Here is a 21,872-nt window from a genome sequence, read left to right as displayed (position 1 = left end):
AAGAGGCCATGTGGATCACTGAACTGTCTAACCAACGTGTGACAGTGATGTTTTCAGCATTGGTGACAACAGACCAAGCTCCTCTTCCTTCTGTTCGGAGTTGCTTTTCATCCTTTAGTTTCAGCTGTGCTCCCTGGAGCCTGTTCTTTCTGCATGTGCCAGTGCCATAGGTGCCCTGTTGTTGCAATGCCTGAATGAGGGGAATGGTGCAAAATAAGTTGTCAAAAAACACCTTATGATTCTTCTGCTGTATGTCATCACAGAGGCGCATGACTCCATCTTGAGCCATTCCCAATGCACTGACCGGACCACGTCCAGCTACCCCCTGATACACTTCAAATCTGTACACATATCCAGAGGACCCTGCTCTCACCCATACTTTCACACCCCAGGGTTTGTTTTTTTTTGGGATGTACTGCTTGAGAGACAAGCGGCCCTTGAAGGGAATCATTTGCTCGTCAATCGATTGCATTTCTTCAGGATTGACTGCTGAAAGGAAGGTTTTCTGAAGTGCATTTAACACTGGTCGGATTTTGAAGATCATATCAGCATTTCCTGGCTCCTGTGAGGAATTATCAACAAAGTGAATGAACCTCAGAATCTGCTCAAATCTGTTCACTGGCATGGCATTTGCTATCAAATCAAGACGAAGCCCTTCCTCTGATGACCAGTACATTCTTGATCTTGGGTATCTGATGTATGACATGGCCATATTCATCCCTAGAAATGTCTTCATTTCTTTTGTTGTCAAGGCCAGATTTGATTTTCCGTTTTGGAATGCATACAGGTTTGAATTTTGTACTATGTCATCGATCAGATCTTCGGGAAATAGATGCATAAAGAAATCTATTGCTTCTGTTCCCTCAACATTCAGTTTCCACTCTCCTAAAAAAGGAGGCAGGTCTCCCTCAAACTGGTTGTCTTTCATTTTCCAGATGTTTCTGCTTTTTTTCTGTACTTGAACTCTGACAGGTGGCTCAACCTCAGCATCCTCATCTCCCTCTGCATCCTCATCTCCCTCTGCATCCTCATCTCCACTGTCACTAATCCTAGCATTTGCTGATGCTTTGTCTGGCAGCCATTCATTATCACTGTCACTAGCATCTTCCTCACTTGACTCAGATGGTATTTGCTCCACTGTCCTGTAGGCCTTTCTAGCACTCTCTGCACAGCTCTACAACACATAAAGACACTAACTGTTACTCGCATAATGGGACAATCTGCAAAAAACATTATTTTTGATTATTTATTTTTTTAATACTTCAAGTTGCATTCTTATTACTTAAATCAAGTGATTTACAACCAAAAAGTTAAAGCAGATGAAGCTTTTTCAAGCACAACAAAGCTGCAGTAACAGGAATGAATTGCAGTTGAAATATAGCCAGCATTGCATGATGTCCAATTTAGTGGACGAGTGATTAAACGTAATTTCCGCCCAATGTAAAATCAATCATTGGAAATTTTAACAATTATGTTACTCCTAAGATGTTACTTGATGTTGTCATATTTTTTTTACCTGTCAGGGTCTCCTACTGTAGAAGCTTTTAGTGGATATTCCTGACCTGCTTGACGTTCCTGCTACTTCGTCGGCCATCTTGGTTTTGACAAAAAAATGTTGCACTAAACACGGTTGGCCAATGGGTGGCAGTGTATGGGATGACTCACAAGAGTCCACTGTAGTGACTGATATGCAACCTGGCGATCTAAACCCATGCATATTCAAGAAAACAGCTTTTGAATAGCTGTCCACTGTAGTGACCACTATGCGTGAAAGGGCTAGAGAAGATCAGATTTTCCCTGATGGGTTCACTGAGGAACTTTGTAAAAACATGAACACCTTTTCTGGACCATGTAATGACTAACATCGCTTGGCACACGTGGGTTTTTCACCTGCACACACACTGAGTTGTTTTTTTTTCCTATTTCCTTTTTCTTTATTCTTTATTCAATGGATTATATTTATTTATTAAATAGAAAGGGGACTTTTTAAAATATTTTATTAAATATATGGTACTTTCCATTTTACATTATTGTAATAAGAAATGAAACCACAGTTAAAAATGAAACACTGACCAGAGGTCATCAGATGTACTTTGAGTCTCAGTCATGGTTAAAATCTATTAGGATATTATTGAGACTAGTCTATATGGCTTTGCTGCCACCATTTGGACGTTTGCGGTACAACAGTTTGATGAGTAAAGTTCCGAGTCTCCACGCACAGTTCGGTCTCTGTCTGTTTTTTGATTCCCACACCAAGACATTACAATTTGGCAACGAGGATGGGATGCAAAGGAAGAAATGAGGACAATGCTTTCCTATAGACATGAGATATAAAGTTTGTAGCTGGCAGATCACACGGAAGGAAGTTTGTAGCCCTACAAAAGTGGCTTACAAAACAAGTTAATAAGCTCTAAGATGACCTATAGACTAGCAACAGTGTGATGGCAACAATGGCGTTCCAGATCGGCAGTATATCTGAATACAAGGAGGGGTAATGAAGATTTTGAATCTTACTACAGAGGCTGGAATAATGGATGATTGCCAATAATGTGGAGACAGGAAAAAAGTCTCAGTTATTGGAGGAGATGCCTACAGACTTTTGGAAAATAAAGTCATGCCAGCTAAACTGAGTCAGAAAAGTTATAATGACCTGACCAAGGCACTATGGCACTGTGACCACTACAAGCCCAAACCACTTGTCATTGTGGAGAGATTTATATTTCAAAAGAGAAATCAACAAGAGGGCAAATTTGTATCGGACTTTATAGTTGCACTGAAACAACTCTCAGTGGCGCCAGAAGCCGTAATCCTGTACGCACTGGGCATACTTTTTTTTTTCTGAGATATTCAATATACTATATAATATTATATTGTAGCCTGTTTAGCTGCTCTTGTTGATTTTCAGGCCTGATGGTTGGTCTTTGAATGCTTGTGGTAGGCTAATCAGAGTTTTATTGTGGTGTTGTGTCTTAACTTTAGCACTAAAATACTCGATCTCTCTCCCTCTCTCTCTCTTGCTCTTTTACTCGTGCGATGAGTGTGTGTGGGAAAACTAAAGGTAGCGGACAGGCAGTTCTTGTGTATACTATGAAATGCAATCATCCTCCGGTAACTACTCTATATACTCACCGTTCACTCCACATTCCACATTCCACTCTGTTTATGGAAGCCAGTCATATTCACTCACAACCCAGTGACTTGGATCCTGATCGTTTGCTGACTGGACTGGACCGACTGACTGGCTGACTTCTATGAAAGGTGAAAAGGTGCAGTGTGGAACATCTGGCCAGAAAAAACTAACACTATCAACAGTGTGTGATGCAGCCACAGTGATAATACCATGACAAAGATCTCCACAAAGATCTTCATCGATATCTACTGCAATTAACATGCTAACCAGCTAGCTCCATGTTGTAATACCACTTTCTCACACTAGATGCGGTGTGAGTCAGTGTAGCGCCTAGTCTACCCTCAGTTCTACAAAAAAGGACGGCTTCCTCCAGAGCTTGAAGCTAGCTACAGCTCCCAACTTGCATCACAGAAACACAGAGATAGCTGAAACTCCTAGAAAGTGACCTTTATCTTAATCCCAAAGCTCCCAACAACAAACCACGTCCAGTGGCAAAGGAAAGAAGCAAAACATTATTATATCTTGGTGTGGCCTTCCACTGCTGAAGACAGCTCTCGGTGAGTAAAGAGATGTGGTTTGATGTCAAGCTCACATCTTTTCTTTTAGACTGGTGAGTAACATCTAATGTTGGCTCTTTAGTGAAAAGTATCATGCTAGTTGTTACCCAGCTAATTACAGCAGTAACTTGAGACTTATTTTACAATGACTGGACATTGAGATTGTATGGATCCAAGTGAATACATGTAGATCAGTTCACCATATTGTAACCACTTTACATTACTGTTACAAGATCTGGCAGGATTGGCAGTTCAGAGGGCCTTTACATTTCTGAGATTTCAGAAAACCTCTGTCTTTATCAGGACTCGAGCCAGTACAGACACCGCTTCCACCTGTCCCACCAACACCAACGGCAGAGAGTGTACAGACACAAGTGAGGAGGGTCTAGGTCAGTATAAATCTGTAACCATCATTCACTTTTACAAGTGTGACAAGGACTGTTTGCAGCTGGAATCTTTGTTCCATAACCAGCGGGTTCAGGATCTGCTTCTTTCCCCCAGCTGTCACCATGCTCCACTCTGCACCACTTGTCTATACCACTGTGATTATATCAGACCTACAGTGTTTCATGTCTATACTGCTGATTCATAATAATGAATATACCACAGTTATACCACTGCCTATATTGGTTATGTATTTGTAAAGTATATCCATATTTGTACTACTCTCTATTGTTTATTGGTTATATAGTGTGTTCATTGAATTCTTATTCTACCTCTAGTTGTTTACTCTTCATTTCCTTGAAATTACATTTCATAATATTCATACTGTTGTTAGTGTTCACATTGTGCATATCTCAGCATATTCATGCCAATATTGATACTGTATTTATTTTAGCATATTCATATGCATCCATACTATTTATTTTACACACACAACAGAACTACCAGGGGTAGGTGGAAAATTATTGAAGCTGCAGGTGAAGGCAGAGCAGTCCATGAACTGGAGGCACTTGTGAAGAACCAGCAAGCGTATCGTGAGTGTAGTCTCATGTGTTTCACAGAGACCTGGTTAAATGACAACACTCCCGACCGTTGTGTGGATTTACCCGGCTTCACTGCAGTATGAGCGGACGGAGACGCCAGAGCAAGTGAGAAGAATAAAGGTGGAGGACTGGTTCTGCTTGTGAACAATAGATTGCGCAACCCTGGTCATATCACAGTGAAGGAGATCTGCTGTTGGGATATTGAACTGTTGGCAGTTGGTCTTAGACCGTTCAATGTACTGAGGGAGTTCTCACACATCATTGCCATTGTTGTTTACATTCAACCACGAGCAGAGCCTGCAGTCGCATATGACGTCAGTCACGAGACTGTTACGAGAGTACAGACCCAGCACCCTGATGCATTCATTGCAATATCGGCCTACACTGCTTCAGCTCTACCACCACTTGGCAGATCAGATCATAATCTGTTTTTTCTTCAGCCTTCCTACAAGCCCTGTGTACTGAGGCAGGCTGCAACCACCCGCTCATTCAGGAACTGGACCCTGGAGGCCAGTGAGTGTCTAAAAGATTGTTTTGAGACAATCGATCTCCATCTTAGCAGCAACAGTTACCCGCAGAATCACTCCTTCTTAGCGATTTTGCCTAGAAAAGAAAAAGCGATGATGTGTGATATGAAAAAATAACACGTGTTCAGTGAATCAGTCAGTCAAACGTTTAATATGTGACTGCGGGAGGTTACAAACATCCGAAAGAAGCGTCAAAGCAGTGAAAAGAAAGGAATCTCAAGATCCGGCCTGGACTTTCAGAATAAAATCAGAGCAGAAACTGAATGAAAATGATGAGCAAGATTACATTATCATATGATCTTTTTTACCAGATCACCACCCCTATCTGTGACTGTGGGGGCCACAGCGCCACATATGTGAACCAGTAACAACGTACATTCCTTTTGCATTTGTTTATCAATATCTTAAATTAGATTTTGCTTATGTTCTATGTAGGCCTATATATATATATATATAATCTTAGGGCAGGCTAATTGTTAGCTTCATCCACATTTCCTTTGAAATGTCACGCTGATCTTTTTTGACGTAAATTGTAAAACATAAACTGTAAACTGGCGAAGATTGCGGACAAAGCCTTTCCCACTCTTTGAGAAAGACTGTCCTACCTAAAGAAAACTTCCCCTACCCAAAGATGCTGCATCATTTAACAACAACTTTAGGAGACTTTTGCAGACTTGGGAAGGCATTCATAGTGTTACACTTTACACTATGGTTGTTCACATGAAAAGTGACAGAAATATTTATCTAACTAATTAAAAAAGGGAGATCTAGCGAGAGGGCAGCAGGGTGGTGCATTGGTTAGCAATGTCACCTCACAGCAAAAAGGTTCTGGGTTTGAACCTGCCGGCCAGGCTTTTCTGTGCGTTTGCATGTTCTCCCTGTGCCATTGTGGGTTCTCTCCAAGTACTCTGGCTTCCTTCCAATGGTTGTTTGTCTCTATGTGTCAGTCCTATTATAGGCTTGCAACTTTTCCAGGGTGTACACCGCCATGACTGCCATGTACAAGAAAAAGTGCAGGTACCGATGGACAATGTTTTGACTGGTTATTTTTTAGTCCACGAATTACTGAAGCCAGTTCCACACACAAGTGTCAAGGAAGTGCTGAACAGTGTTTACAAGCTGCTTATTGATCAGAGGAGTAATGCAGACATAGAAGGGACAGGTGTTTGAGTACCTTTGTCTCCTTGTAGACTCTCAGAACTCAAGGTCAACACACATAAATAAGATTAATAGAACACAGACATCAACTGTTTAATTGCCTTTAAAGGTCCCACAACACACGACAAACAGGGTAGACAACAAGGAACTACAGCCCAAATCAACCTGTTTACTGCTAGCACTGCTATTTCAGTCTCTAGTTGAGAGGAACAGCAGCGAGTGGTGGTGGACTGCAGAGATTCATGGACATAGTGTACTTCACCAACTGCAATCGTTATTCACTATCCAAACTACAAATTTTTGTTACACCTAAGCTTAAATTTGAGAACATTGTTGGAAGCATTAGGTGGTCTATTTGGAGCCTCTGTTCATGAATGAGTTAGCTATCCATTCCTACAGGACACAACATTGAGAAACTACACCTTGAAAGACAGATCGGTCTTCAGCTTTCTCTCCAGTGGTCTGTACTACCTTCAGCTCTCAAAAACTAAAAACAGTGGAAATCTTTGGAGAAGGCTGGAAGGGGCTGGAGGACTGTTGATCATTTCTCCAATGTCACAACCCAAACCAGTTTCAGCTCAGAGAGAGTGAGAGAGGGAGCACAAAGCCCTTCATTGCCAACTGGAGAACATAGAGAAGAGTCCCCTCATCCACCTGATCCTGAGGTTCAGCTCCTCCAACAGCACCAGGGGCCTGTTGCACAAAGCACCTTGAGTTAAGATTTTTCTAAGTCTGAGTTAAGGTTTTAAGAAAATAAAAACAGTTGCACAAAAACCCTCCTTAAGTCTCCTCCTTAAGGTTTCCTTAAAATCCTTATCTTAACCTTATTCTTAAGGAATCACTTAAAGTCATTTGTTGCACAAAAGACCTCAGCGACCAAACTAAAACTAAACCAAAAACCAAAAGGTTCCTCTGACTGTATCTGTAGCTGGCCCTTGGTACCAGTAACTGAGGCGGAGAGTTTCATACAGGTGCATATATTTTATTCACGTCGAGCACCGTGAAAACTACAAATAAGAAATACAAAAGAAAAAATAAGGAACATTAGTCAAAATACACAAGCAAAAATTCATTAATACATTTACAATGTTGATCACAATCAAAAGAAACTTCGCAGCACAAATTACCAAATACTATAAAGGTGCAATTAACTAAATTAATAAAAAAAAAGAAAAATACATTCATTAGACAAAAGGTGATAATTAAAAATTCGCACGAATAATTACAGCAGCACCATCGCTCAGAAACATCACTCAAATTAAACAACCACCGGATTAATAATCACAACAATTCAAATCTACATACCTCGTTCCACAACCAAGGGGGTTAAAATATTAGGGGAACATCAAGGTACGCATCTTCTAAAGGATCGTCTGTTTCCTAACAACCCAATAGTAAAAACTTAACATTAACAGCAAAGACAAGATAATTAGGATGGAACCAGTGCGTCATCAAACAACAAACTTACTCCGAGTACATCATGGACATCTTCAACAAAGAGAAGGTGAGCAGCACGCCACACCGCAGCGGACAACAGGTGAGCAGTACCAGCAGTGACAGGAAAGCACGGGTGGATCATGTCGTCTAATTAATCACTTCCTCCCCTTCCTGCCACCGCATTTCCTCTGGTGCTACACAACAGTGACCCGTCCCCAGGCAGCAGCACGAACCAACCCGCTGTCATTCACACTCCCACCAATCATGTTATGATGGATCTATGATCACATGAATCATACATGATTTTTAAACAAAAAAGCAAACTGCACAGTTAGAAAGGCTTAAGTTCTTAATACCTTTAAACCCATTGTATTGAATCATTAATGAGTATTAAGTCGTTAATGTTGGCCTAATAATTACAAACAACAAGTCACTCATTCTCGAGAAGGAGCACCAGCTTCTGGATGGGCCTTTCAAGGATAGAGCGTTTGGGGGAGGAAACTGCTTTCCCTGATGGCTTCCGATCTCCGACTTGTACTTTAACTGTACGAACTAGATCATCACTTCCTCGAATGGTTTCGACAACTCGTCCCAACTGCCACTGGCTTCTGGGAAGGATGTCGTCCTTGATGATAACAATGTCATTTACTTTAAGATTGCGCCGAGGCACATGCCACTTCTGCCGTGTAGAAAGATTCAAGAGGTATTCCCTCTTCCAACGACTCCAAAACTGTTCAATCAAATATTGCACTCGTCGCCACCGTTTTGTTGCATACATATCTTCCTTTACAAATTTCCCAGGAGGTGGAAGAGCAACCTTAGATTTCATCAGAATAAGATGGTTGGGTGTCAAAGGCTCTAGTGATTTGGGATCGTTGATTCCATCTGTATTCAACGGACGACTATTAACGATGGCCATAGCCTCATAGAACAAAGTTCGAAGTGAAGCATCATCAAGTCTACCCGGACAGAGAGAGAGAGTGGCATTCAACACATTTCGCACAGTCCGGATTTGGCGTTCCCATACACCACCGGCATGACTTGCTGCAGGGGCATTGAAGATGAACTCACATTGGTTATCAGACAGGTAAACCTCAAGGCGGTTGGTATCACACTGCTTAAGTGCCTCTCTAAGCTCGTTTCTGGCTCCCACAAAGTTTGTACCCTGATCACAATGCAATTGACGTACGGCTCCTCTGAGGCTAATGAAGCATCTTAATGCATTGATGAATGTGTCTGTTGACAGATCTTCAAGCATTTCAATGTGCACAGCTCGGGAAGAGAAACAAGTCAAGATCAATCCATATCTCTTATATTCTTTGCGTGCCTTTCTGATGATAAACGGGCCAAACACATCCATACCACAGTATGTGAATGGAGATGAGGCCTCCACTCGTTCCTTTGGGAGCTCAGCCATTCTTTGCTCTTCTAATGGGCGTCGGAGTTTCCTACACCTCACACAATTGTATATCAGCTTGGCAACAGATTTACTCCCACCAATGAGCCAAAACCCATTGGCTCTAAGCTCCATTTGGGTTTGACTCCGGCCTTGATGACAAATTTTGTCATGGTAATGGGACAAAATGAGCTTAGTAATGTGAGAGTTCTTTGGAAGAATGACCGGATGTTTTAATTCTCGGCTGAGGGATGCTTGCTTTAGCCTCCCACCAATTCGAAGGAGTCCCTTATCCACAATGGGGTCAAGGCGGAAAAGAGGACTGGAACGAGGAAGACTGCCTCCTCTTTCAAGCGTTTTCATCTCTCGGGAAAAGGCTTCTTGCTGGGCGAGTTTAATGACCACCTCAGCTGAACTCTCTCGTTCTTCTATGGTCACATGATTACTGCGGTGCTTTTGCTTTGATGCCAGCCTCTTGATTTTCGCAACAACCTTGAGGAGCCTTATCCAAGATGAAAATCGACTCAGACTGCTAAGCATGTTGATAGAACCGCTGCTGGTGGTGGTGGTGATGGTATTCACTTGAACTGCTCTCACTTCAGGGTCACCAACCAGCAGTTCAGTAGAGAAGGTAGGTCTAGATTTCACCTCTCGCTCCCACAGGAACTTGGGTCCTGACATCCAACTTGTTGAAGAAATGTCAGAGGCACGAAGGCCTCTGGAGGCATAATCGGCTGGATTATCTGATGTATCAACATAATGCCACCGAGCGGGATCTGTTTTTTCCTTTATCACTTGAAGCCGATTTGCAACAAATACATGGAACCTTCTTGCATCATTGTTGATGTATGCCAACACCACTTGAGAGTCTGTCCAAAAGAACTCTTCATCAATTTGCATTTCCAATTCAGTCTTCAACATGACACTTGTTCTGGCAGAGACTACAGCAGCAGAAAGCTCCAGTCTTGGAATGGTCATGATTTTTGTGGGCGCTACTCTTGCCTTGGCCATCACAAGGCTGCAGTGGACTTCATCGCTGTCGTTAATGTACCTTAGATAAGAACATGACCATAACCAACATTACTGGCATCCGAGAAGTGGTGCAATTCTGTTTTAATGATATTTCCAAAGTTGTGTGGGTGATAGCATCTTGGTACTGTGACTTCTTTCAGTTCTCGTAGACCACTCTTCCATTCCTCCCACCGTGAGTATACATCCTCTGGAAGGGTCTCATCCCATCCAATACCCATACGACACAGTTCCTGTAAGATGCACTTTCCAAGCAAGGTGAATGGGGAGACAAAACCAAGAGGATCGTAGAGAGAAGCAATGACTGAAAGTATACCACGGCGAGTGGTAGGTTGGTTCTTGAAATTGACATTGAAACTGAAGGTATCCTCTTCTATTGACCACTGAATACCAAGTGCACACCCTACAGATGTCGCATCTAGACCGAGATCAAGAGGTTTAGTGGTTGTCGCCTGTTCTGATGAATTAACACAGCTGAGAGCATCTTGCTTGTTTGAGTTGAATTTATGCAGACGCAGACCTCCCCTTTTGCACAATGTTTGTGCTTCAACAATCAAGTCCTTAGCTTCTTTAACTGAAGGGACACTGGTTAGGCCATCATCGACATAAAAGTTCTTCTCAACGAAGACTGAGGCTGAAGGATACTCAGATTTGTGTTGCTGTGCCAGGTACTTAAGGCCAAAATTGGCACATCCAGGGGATGAGGCAGCACCAAAAAGATGAACTGCCATCCGATATTCTTGTGGTTCCGTTTCCAAATCTGCACAATCCCACCAAAGAAACCGCAAATAGTTGCGTACTCTGGAAGAAACAAGGAACTGGTGAAACATCCTTTCAATGTCACAAACCACAGCCACAGCTTCCTTTCGGAAACGACAGAGAACTCCCACCAGTGAGTTAGTTAAGTCAGGGCCCGTCAGGAGAGCATCATTTAAAGAGACGCCATGGAATTTTGCTGAACAATCAAAAACCACCCTTAGCTTGTCTGGTTTGTGCGGGTGGTATACACCATGGTGAGGTATATACCACACAGTCTCTCCCTTGGATATTGCGGGCGCTGGCTCTGCATCACCTCTTTTGATAGTTTCCTCCATAAAGGCCTTATAGTGGTCGTAATACTGTTTATTGGCCTTCAATTTCCTTTTCAGATGTTGCAGGCGAACAACGGCCAGTTTTTTGTTATTTGGTAATGAGGGCAGAGTGCTACTCTTGAAGGGAAGAGGGAGCTCATAATGTCCATCTTCTCTCTGCTTTATGTTGTCACTAAGAATTTGGATAAAGCGAACATCATCTTGAGACACATACTTATCTTCATAACCCCTCTCGTTAAAATCTGACTCGAGGATTTTAAGAATGTCAGCAGCTACTGGTGCTGGCATTTCCTTCACTGCAACTCTGTGAACAAAGCTGTGGCTTCCCAGTCTGTCAAGATGGGGATTAGATGATCCTGTTATACTCCATCCAAGCTCAGTTCTTTGTGCAAAGGGTTCATTTCCATCACCTCTAATGACCTCCAGAGGTGCAAGCGCTGATGGACAATCATATCCAATCAACAGTCCCACTTCACAGTCTTGCAGTGGTGATAATTTGTCAGCCAGATGTCTCAAATGTGGCCACTGCAGTGCTGTCTTATTAGTTGGAATATGAGATCTGTCGATTGGGATAAAATCTCTAGAGTAAGCCTTATGCAGGTGAATGTAGGTTTCAGAATGAATTCCTCTAATTTGAAGGCCACATGCAATCTTGCTTGCTACGATAGCATTGACAGCTGTCATTGTGCTCAGCTTCAATTGCACAGATGGCGCATTCAATTTCAGCTCTTTGAGCAAATCTTCCAAAATAAAGGTTGAGTCACTCTGCGTATCGAGTAGAGCATAGGTGAGCACCTCTCTGTGTGGCTCTTCCACTGATGACAAAAGTACTGGAACAATATTAGAGGTGGAAGAGAGGTTTTGAGTCACAGCGTGGGACAATACATTGTGGACTTCCTGACTTGTTCCATCTTCAGAGGAAGTGGAATTCTGCTCCAATACTGCCACAGGTGAGTTTCTCTCTTCATGCAGGCAAGTTGGATGACGCCGGCCACATGTAGTACAGGTGTGCCGCCTTTTGCAATCCTTTGCGACATGTCCTTTCCACAGGCAGCCAAAACAAAGTCGGTTTTCTCGAATGAACGCCCTTTTGTCTTCCATTTCTGCAAAGATGGGGCACTTAGCTATGTCATGCATTTCATCCTTACAGACTAGGCAAGATGATTTTGACCTAAAATAAGTTGTTCTATGCATCTCAGCAGAAGAATTGTTAAACTGAGTACTTGTATTCAGAGCATTAGCTCTTTTAGGTAATCTGTCATCCATGGCTTTGGGATTCAACAGAAATGGAGAGGCAATGGGATTGCATGCTATTCGGGCTTCCTTCTGTATGAAATGTGTAAAATGTGAAAAGCTTGGGTAGTCACCAGATGCATCCAGCTCATCGACAACAATTCTGCCCCATTGGCGTACAATCGAGTCAGGTAATTTCTTAAGTAATTTATGATTTTCTTCACAGTCATTTAAAATGGCTAACCCTTTAACATGGGGCATAGCCTCAGCACAGCCTCTCAGGAAGTCTGCAAATTCTCTGAGGGCAAGAGGGTCACTTCCACTGATCTTGGGCCATTTCATAAGTCTATCTCGAAAGGCCTTTTGAACAATAAATGGATTTCCATATCTTTCCTGCAACAATGCCCAAGCGCTGTCATAAGCATCTTCAGAATTCCTGTAAAAGAACCCCTCCACAGCCTTGCGCGCTTCTCCTGTAAGATAGTGTTTAAGGTAGAGCATCTTTTCACAAGCTGGGAGGGGCTTCTGGTCAATGAGGGCCATGAAGGAGATCTTCCAGTCGATAAATTTTAAAGGGTCACCGGAAAATGTTATCGGTTCAGGGGAAAACAGCCGACTTACACTTAAGGAGCTTGCAATGGCTTGAGCTAGGCTGACTGTGTCTTGGCTTGTTATTTCTGGAAGTGTCTGAGGCTGGAATGGAACAGCCTTTGGGTTCAGTGCATTTCTGAATTCCATGCTTCGGTGAACAGAGTGAATTTCAGCAGACACACTTTCTCCATGATTCTCCATGCCACTTTCAAAATTTTTATAAGCCCTCGCTCGGGCTGCTGCTACTTCCACCTCATTTTCTGCTTCTAGCTGTTTTAACCTCAACTCCTCTTCCTTTATTTCTGACAACATTTTTGCTTCACTCAATTTCCATTCACTTTCCAGTTTGCGCACTTTTGTTTGTTGAGCTTGGATTTTCCGTATCGCCTTTGCTTGTTCCAATTTTACTGAGAGTTCTGCTTCGGCGTCAGCTCGTTTGCTGGAGACCAAGGAGTGGGTTGAAAGTGCCTCTGACATTACTGTCTCTGTATTGGTGTGTCCAAAAATTGAGCCATGATCCTTTTTATTTAGTGTCATTCTCACCCTCTCCTTCTCCAGTTCATCATTAAATGTCTCTTCAATAGTTCCTCTTCTTTTATCCACAAGTTCACAGATCTCAGCCGTGAGAGTGACGCAGGCATCCATTTTCCTGGTGATTTCTGGGGTGGAAGTACAGTTGCGTCTGATAGGCTCATAAAGTTCACACACTGTGTGTCATGTTTGCTTTTCATGTTTTGTTGAATTTTGTCAAGGTCATCCAGTGCACAAAATGCCTTCAGTTTTGTTCTGGAGTCCCTTGCCGTTTGTTTCCAATCGTTATATGCCTTACTGAAGGCTTTCTCATGTCGTTTAGCCTTCTCTGCACGCAGCTCCTGACCCTTTTCTGTTAAAACTCTTTCCCGGGAGCTGGGCCTGGGTGGTTGGTCCTTAACACTATCCACCTTTTGTGATTTAAGTGACATTTTGGTTGCTTGTTTTACTCTAAATGGTTTATAATCTTTATATTTCTTTAATTCACCAAATGATTAACACATTTGCAAATTCTTGAACATTAAAATTCAGCATAAATTGTCAACAAATAAACAAGTGCTTATGAGCACAAATGGTTATATTGCACTTTACTCTTTAAACCTTTTCATTTAAGAAACATTGTAAATGTATCATTCAATAATAATAAAAGACCTTTTATAAACCTCAAAACCCTTGATGCCTTTAAACATTTCAAGTTTGTTTATTGACATTCAATTTAGCAACATGCAGTGCACTGCTCCACCTGCTGCCCCTCCACTATTTCAGTCCAATGTCTCTCATTTGGCTGTACCTCCAAAGGTTAAACACCTTCCACCAGTAGAGGGCAATTAGTCCCGTTTGCGTGCGGCGGTGCCGGCTGCCGACATCAGACGACAATGTGAGATGGTCCAGACGTGATGGTCGAGTTTTCACTGTAGCTGGCCCTTGGTACCAGTAACTGAGGCGGAGAGTTTCATACAGGTGCGTATATTTTATTCACGTCGAGCACCGTGAAAACTACAAATAAGAAATACAAAAGAAAAAATAAGGAACATTAGTCAAAATACACAAGCAAAAATTCATTAATACATTTACAATGTTGATCACAATCAAAAGAAACTTCGCAGCACAAATTACCAAATACTATAAAGGTGCAATTAACTAAATTAATAAAAAAAAAGAAAAATACATTCATTAGACAAAAGGTGATAATTAAAAATTCGCACGAATAATTACAGCAGCACCATCGCTCAGAAACATCACTCAAATTAAACAACCACCGGATTAATAATCACAACAATTCAAATCTACATACCTCGTTCCACAACCAAGGGGGTTAAAATATTAGGGGAACATCAAGGTACGCATCTTCTAAAGGATCGTCTGTTTCCTAACAACCCAATAGTAAAAACTTAACATTAACAGCAAAGACAAGATAATTAGGATGGAACCAGTGCGTCATCAAACAACAAACTTACTCCGAGTACATCATGGACATCTTCAACAAAGAGAAGGTGAGCAGCACGCCACACCGCAGCGGACAACAGGTGAGCAGTACCAGCAGTGACAGGAAAGCACGGGTGGATCATGTCGTCTAATTAATCACTTCCTCCCCTTCCTGCCACCGCATTTCCTCTGGTGCTACACAACAGTGACCCGTCCCCAGGCAGCAGCACGAACCAACCCGCTGTCATTCACAGTATCTTAACTGCAACATCGGGGATTTCCTGTCAAAACAACATGAGGATGAGATAGTGGTGCACTTCTTTAATGTTCCACAAGTGATAACAGGTATCACAAGTGCTTTATGCAGCAAATCAACCATCTCCATGGATTGTAAAACACCACTGTAAAACTGTCACTGCTGCAAATGCCCTAACTTTTTCTGTGCAACAACTTGCTCCCTCAACTTAAAACTTAAGTTACGTACTTACAGGTGAATCCAGGTGTGTTTTTCCCCTGCTGGAGACAGCTCCGGGTGAGTAAAGAGCTGTGGTTTGCTGCCAAGCTGCATCTTTTCTTTTAGACTGGTGAGTAACATATAATGTTGGTCTGTAGCGAAACGTATCATTAGTGCAAATGACAAACTATACCGACGAACACTTGAAGTGGCATAAATGTATGATTGATGATGTCAACAGACGTTTTAGTGATGTAGTAGTATATAGTCTGTTCCTGCGGCTGTTGTCCAGCTCGATGCGTCAGTATCTTTTCTTTAACAAGCAAGACAAAGAGACTGTTTGATCCAGAACCAGTGGGTTCAGGATCCACTGCATAATACTGTATTTATTTTAGCATATTCATATCTATCCTCATTATTTATTATACACACACAACAGACCTAATATGTTTGAATATAAAGAACTTGTATGATCTAAACTAATTGTCCTATCACATGTTTGTCTGTATTGGGACCAGAATTCTAGTCTGGTCATCCCCAGTGATGGACCAGCACCAGCCTTTTCTTTTGCGTCTGGCCTCATCAATCATCAACAACCACATTACAGTAACACCTCAGAGTATTATCCCTGCACATAACAGATATTGTCTATACTGTGATCTGTTGCTCAGCAGGAGTTTTGTCAATACTTTTGCACATAGTTTTTTCAGTTTTATTTTTTTTAATATGTGTATGTATGTATATTTATATTTATCTTTTTGACTTTTTATTGTTATTTCCTGATAATATATTTATTGTATACTGCACCAAACACCATATTGTAAGTAAAAACCTACTTGGCAATAAACCTTATTTTCTAATTCTGCCTTAGTGATGATGCCATCATCCCTTCCTCATGCAGCTGTAGCCTGACACCCATGTGTCATGCAGTATCCCCTTGCCTTCATATTTTTATAGGTATATAAAAACTTACTGTTTGTATTACAAGTACGCATAATTTGTTTCAGTGCTATCAACAATTTTAATTATCAACAATAAATGCACATATAAATAATACATTATAAGGAACATGGGGAAAACAACAACATGATTAACTGGACAGGGGTGAAGTGGTGAAATGCTGCCCCGTATGGAGGTGGAGCAAGTAGCACGATCTTACACATTATTACTAACGAAAACTTGTTTTGTGCAACTGGCCCCAGGCCTCAGCACTCACACCTCACACTATCTGGACTAACCAAACTCAACAAAAAGACAAGTACATTAACTACTGGACATGTACCACAAAAACACAACATAAACTTCAATGTTATTTAGCTGTAAACACAGTGCACAGCTGCAGACTGTCTGACCACCATGAGGGATCAGACACTGAGAACATCAGCACTACAACACATGACAGCTGTAGTCACTTACACATATTGAATCGAATTGCATTGAGAGGGAGAGAGAGCAAGGGAGAAAGAGAGACTATGAGAGACAGACTTGATTTTTGAACTTGAACACATATTTATCAGTAAACAGGAAAAAACTCACAGGATGTAGGTACCAGATCATTAAAGTTCTGTTTCAACAACACAGAAAATTTGGCTCAAGTGAAACTCCATTGATAAATAAACTCATCAACATTGTTCATCAGAGTGAAACTTGAAGTCCTGAAGTCCACTCTAACTCTAGCCTTTACCAGAGACACAAATATGGGGAGCAGCTCCTCGCCTGGAAGAAAGTTCAACAACTGCCACTTTTTCACATTTTCTTTTTCTTTACCAAGCACTAAAAATAAAAGCAATGCCAGGCCATTTTTCACTGAAAACCATGAACAACTTTTTTTAACAGTTGAGTCTTTGACACTCTGAAAACTTGACAGTAAGTGTCCCTGCAGCAGAACTTTCCACTGCAGATCGCATGCCCTTTTATTTAATGCTGCTTTATAAAGAGCCATCCACACTACTTTACAATTATCATCCACATTCAGCCTCTCCCTCCACAAAGTGTCCTGTCTCCTGCTCAGTTGTCTCTTGTTCATAGTAACACACTCTATCTGCACTGGCAGTAGTTTTCACATTTCACTAATGGACCATGGACCAGATGGACCATGGACCAAAACACGAAGCTATAGAATCCACTCTCTTAAAAAGGTTCCACGCTCGGACAAGTTTCGGATAAAAAGAGGACAAATCACACACATGTATAAAAACACAGTCCAAATGCAGACCCACTTTGGTTGATATTGTATTTTACTACCAGCAAGTTCAAATGACCAAAGACACACTGTGGACTTGGGGTTTAGTGAGCAGGTTGTGCTCACTAAAGTGCAGCTGGCATCAATAATGAACTTAAAAAAATAAAATTACTATCTTTGTTTTTATACTACTGTTGAATGTTGACTTTTGATGATTCATATAAAACATAGGTTCATCTCTGACAAAGAAAAAAAAAATCATATTGTACAAGATAGCCAAAATTGACAACTTATTCAGATTCAAATTTAACAAATAAACACAAACGTTAATACACAAAACACTGTACAGGAAAATGCTTTCTGAACAATAGATAATAACAATCAAATATAAAGAAAGAAAAGTGTGAAAGGTTATACATTTGAACGAGTATGTAAGTGAAACGCACAAACCACGTTCATGTAGGCTACAGACACACCTGACTGGATCTCTAGATAGAGCACATTCTGCCGATAAGCCCCTCCGGATCCTTGTCAAGGTAGAAATAAATGGACTACTGTCAAAATACAGTACGGCTTCCTGCAACAATAATCTTTTAAACAATACACTGCTATGTAATGTATTTATTACATAAAGGTTTGGATAAGTTGTGTCTGATTTATTCTTTACAAGCTTGACAGAATCTGAGCTTTTATTTTGTGAGAAGATGTAGTTCCGGGTTCGTTATTAACTGTTGCGGGCTTGATGACGGAGCTCTTTGTATGCGTGGTCTAGAGGAACCGCAGCGCCGAGCACACGCGCGGCAGCAGCAGCAACAGTGGAGGATCATTTATCACAGGGTTCCAGCCACAGACAGATAGGGTACAACAACGGACCGCTACTGGATAAAGACAACGTTAACAGGGAAACCGATGATATTTAAAGTGCACCGTTGTCTTTTAACGTCAGGTATCAAAGAAGTGCTTTTACCGGGAAGTTTGCTACTCAGAGCAGCGACCACTGGAGCATGAAAGCAGATGTGGAGAGAAGAGCATCGACCTAAACTTCACTGATTCTTTACACCGGGTTTATGCTCACTTCACCGACTTATATGCTTCAAACCTGTATCTGTTTTCCTAAAAAAGCTTGTTTTATTGGATCGTAGTTGTTTCTCCGCTCAGGGACTCACTAAATCTCACAACTTTGTAAAGACGAAAGCGGGTTATTTTAGTTGTTTCCAACATACACAGAGGGCAGAGAAGACAGAAACTCGGACGATAGGAAAAGTGGATGTATTTTCAGCCATGGATGTAACAGTTTACCCACCTCCTCCTCAGCCTCTGGCCGTGTCAAACCACACCAGGTTAGGGCAGCCCTCCTACCCTGATCCGGCCTTTGGGCCCAACAAGGTAAGGAAGGAAAGAAAGAAACCTACACAAGCTACGTCTGTTTCCCATTGTCTAGACATGAAAGTCACCTTTGTGTTACCTGAACAATCGCATCTCACTGTGTATTCATCTTTATTGCCCTGCCAATTAAGTGCCATTTAATTGCTTTAGTAGGCTACAGCTAATATACTGAATTTGAAAATGAAATTAAGTTAATTAACTGAAGGTAACCATATCCCCTCAGTAGCTGTTCCTCATTTCTTTTGATCATATCCACTTACTAAATAATATACAGGTTGTAATTTAATTCTGAGTTTGTTGTCCATGATTTAAAAACACCTTTAACTAAAACTACTGGTTACTGCTGGTAACTAAAAGGTAGTTACGTTTAAATATGCTCCACATTATAAGTACAAGAAGTGGAGAAGAACATGCACAACTGTGTTCGAATGCTCAAAATATTTGAACTTTACTGGAATTGTTTCTGTTTTGTGATAGTTAATTGTTGTCTGAGAAGCTCTGATGTCTTTCTCCGTTGAGAGCAAGATCAGGGTCAGATTCACTACAGAGTGTCTTGCTGTAAGAAACTTCTTCCATATCTATCTATCTATCTATCTATCTATCTATCTATCTATCTATCTATCTATCTATTTATTAATAGTGATGAATTGCTTAATTATTTAAGTGCAGCAGATGAGTGAATGTAGTATAAGATTATTAACCTCTCTTATACCATAGTTCAGTAAAACTGAACATATACATTATTCCCATGTCACATTTTTTTCAAAATGTATTATTTTCACTTTAAAATAATATCAAAATACACCTAACTAACCTCAATTAAACATTTTTTGCTGTCAAATTGTGGCGAGCTGCAGTCATGCACTTCTGTCTCAGTTCAGACACAGTAGGTTATAGATATCTTCACAGTTTTTCCCACACAATCTGGTTGTATTTGTGGTGGTAGTTGATCGGCATTCTTACTTTGTGACAAATAAGTGACTGAACAATATATACAGCTCACACACACAGTCTGTCATTTAGGCGCACAGAGCACTCTCCCTTCTGAGGGAAGCTGTCACAGGACCACACAGACAATTGTGCAGGACAAAGACTTTAAAGGTGTTTATCAGGGCTTATATATGCCACTCTGCAGAGCAGAATTTTTCCATGACAGTATTGAAATGGACAATATTGCCATTTTCAAACACCCAGGGACCATGTATTACTGTGTTTCCACCCAAACGTAGGACGTAGAGTGATATTGCAATTATTTTGACAGATATTGTGATTATATGAGCCATGATTTTAGTTGGAAGTTCTTAAACTTGAATTTCACTGAAAAACAAGACTAGGCCAAAACCTTGTGAAAATGAAGATGTAGTTGAAAACTCTTGTGAATCATATTTGCATTCAGCCTAGTGTCAGCCAGTTTTAGCCCTTTATCTCTTTGCTTCTCTTTTGAACACAAAACACAAAACTCTGCCAGTAACAAGACTGCTTATCTGATCTTTTAAATACGAACCATCTCCAAATAGATGTTTTCCTTTTTACAAACCAGGTCTTCAGTGTTTCCCACAGGTTGAGAATTTACTTGTGGTGGTCTGTGGCACGGCGTGTTACCCACTCAGTTACTGCAGGACATGCTGGTTCTTTTTCGGCATCATAGACCGGTGCTGTGTCTCCCGCCATGTTTTAGTAGAACTTGTGAACAGACGAGGAGTGGGGGCAGGGTTGCACAGAGAGTTTGAGAGTGGCTGGCACAGCTTTACGGAAGAAACAAGTGATGTAATGCAGCATCAGAATAAATTGATATAAATTGTATTGTCTCATCCCACATCTAGTTTGAAAATATACCAATAGCACTGGTTAGGTTGTTTGGTTAGGTTGGTTGTCTGAGTCTTCCCTAGACCATGGCGATAAGATGATAGGGATATGTACCAGTGACAGACGCTTCATCAATAGCAAAAAGAAGATTGTTCACTAGAACGTCCGATAGTTTCTCTGGTGCACAAACACCAAGCTTGCTCCCTCCCTGGCTCATAAACAGCCTATCATATCCCCTGGTAAAGGAATGTGCTACAAGTGACATGCAAACAGCTAATCATTTATAGGGGTGTAAGAAAAGATCAATACACTAAAATATTGCGATTTTTCATGACGTGATACAATATCGATATTTTGATGCGCTTTATCGATATTTTATCAATAGTTTACATGGTGACAGTGGTTTTGTGACGGTGGTTTTGTGTTGTATACGAGCCTCCGTTGGCAGCAGGCATTCAGCCATTTGGCTCTCCCCCTCCTTCCACTCCTCTCACTAGACGATGAGATCTCGCGAGCAAACAGGCTTCAGGTGCAGCACCAACACCATATGACAAAACATCCAAACGGTACAAGGACATAACTCACACAGTAGCATACTACTTTTCACCTGGTCTTTATTAAATATAGGTCATTAAAAATGATCAATAATTATTGATATCAACTGATAGGAATATTTTTATCATGATAACATTTTTTGTCGTATCGCCCAGCCCTACTGCCTGCTCACACAACAATGGTTTCTTCACAGAACCACTGACAGGCTGGTTTTCATATGTTTAACTTCCCAGCAACAGCGTGTTGTTGTGGTTACAAATAACTTTACCCAAATACCCGGGGTTCAAACCCTCAGCTAGCAGGTGTCTTCCTAATGGCCAACACTGTATGGACTTTTGCATTGTCCAGCTACGTTCTAGTTTTAAGCAGGTTTTGGGTACGTTGATTGTTTTCAGCTT

The 21,872-nt window shown here is 41.3% G+C and overlaps 1 protein-coding gene and 1 long non-coding RNA gene across 2 annotated transcripts in view; one reads left to right on the top strand and one right to left on the bottom strand.

Annotated features, from left to right (window-relative positions):
- Window positions 1-14,375: 14,375 nt before the first annotated feature.
- On the bottom strand, window positions 14,376-20,771 carry LOC147817101 (uncharacterized). The gene is made up of 4 exons (XR_015436643.1): window positions 20,618-20,771; window positions 15,124-15,372; window positions 14,961-15,035; window positions 14,376-14,662 (listed from the first exon to the last, which is right to left on the bottom strand). It is a non-coding gene; the product is annotated as an uncharacterized LOC147817101 (long non-coding RNA).
- The window catches only part of tox (thymocyte selection-associated high mobility group box), a 60,957-nt gene continuing 57,581 nt past the window's right edge, over window positions 18,497-21,872 (top strand). The window contains exon 1 of the mRNA XM_023398265.2: window positions 18,497-19,113. Coding sequence (XP_023254033.1) covers window positions 19,009-19,113 — 105 coding nt within the window. The 5' untranslated portion in view covers window positions 18,497-19,008. The remainder of the gene's footprint in view (window positions 19,114-21,872) is intronic.

Source organism: Seriola lalandi, unplaced genomic scaffold, assembly GCF_002814215.2.
Source record: "Seriola lalandi dorsalis isolate HSWRI2012SDOR001 ecotype SW California unplaced genomic scaffold, Sedor1 jcf7180002054981, whole genome shotgun sequence".
In the NCBI taxonomy this organism is placed as follows: Eukaryota; Metazoa; Chordata; class Actinopteri; order Carangiformes; family Carangidae; genus Seriola; species Seriola lalandi.
The sequence above is the reverse complement of the archived record's forward strand: the minus strand, read 5'-3'. Positions and strand labels throughout refer to the sequence as shown.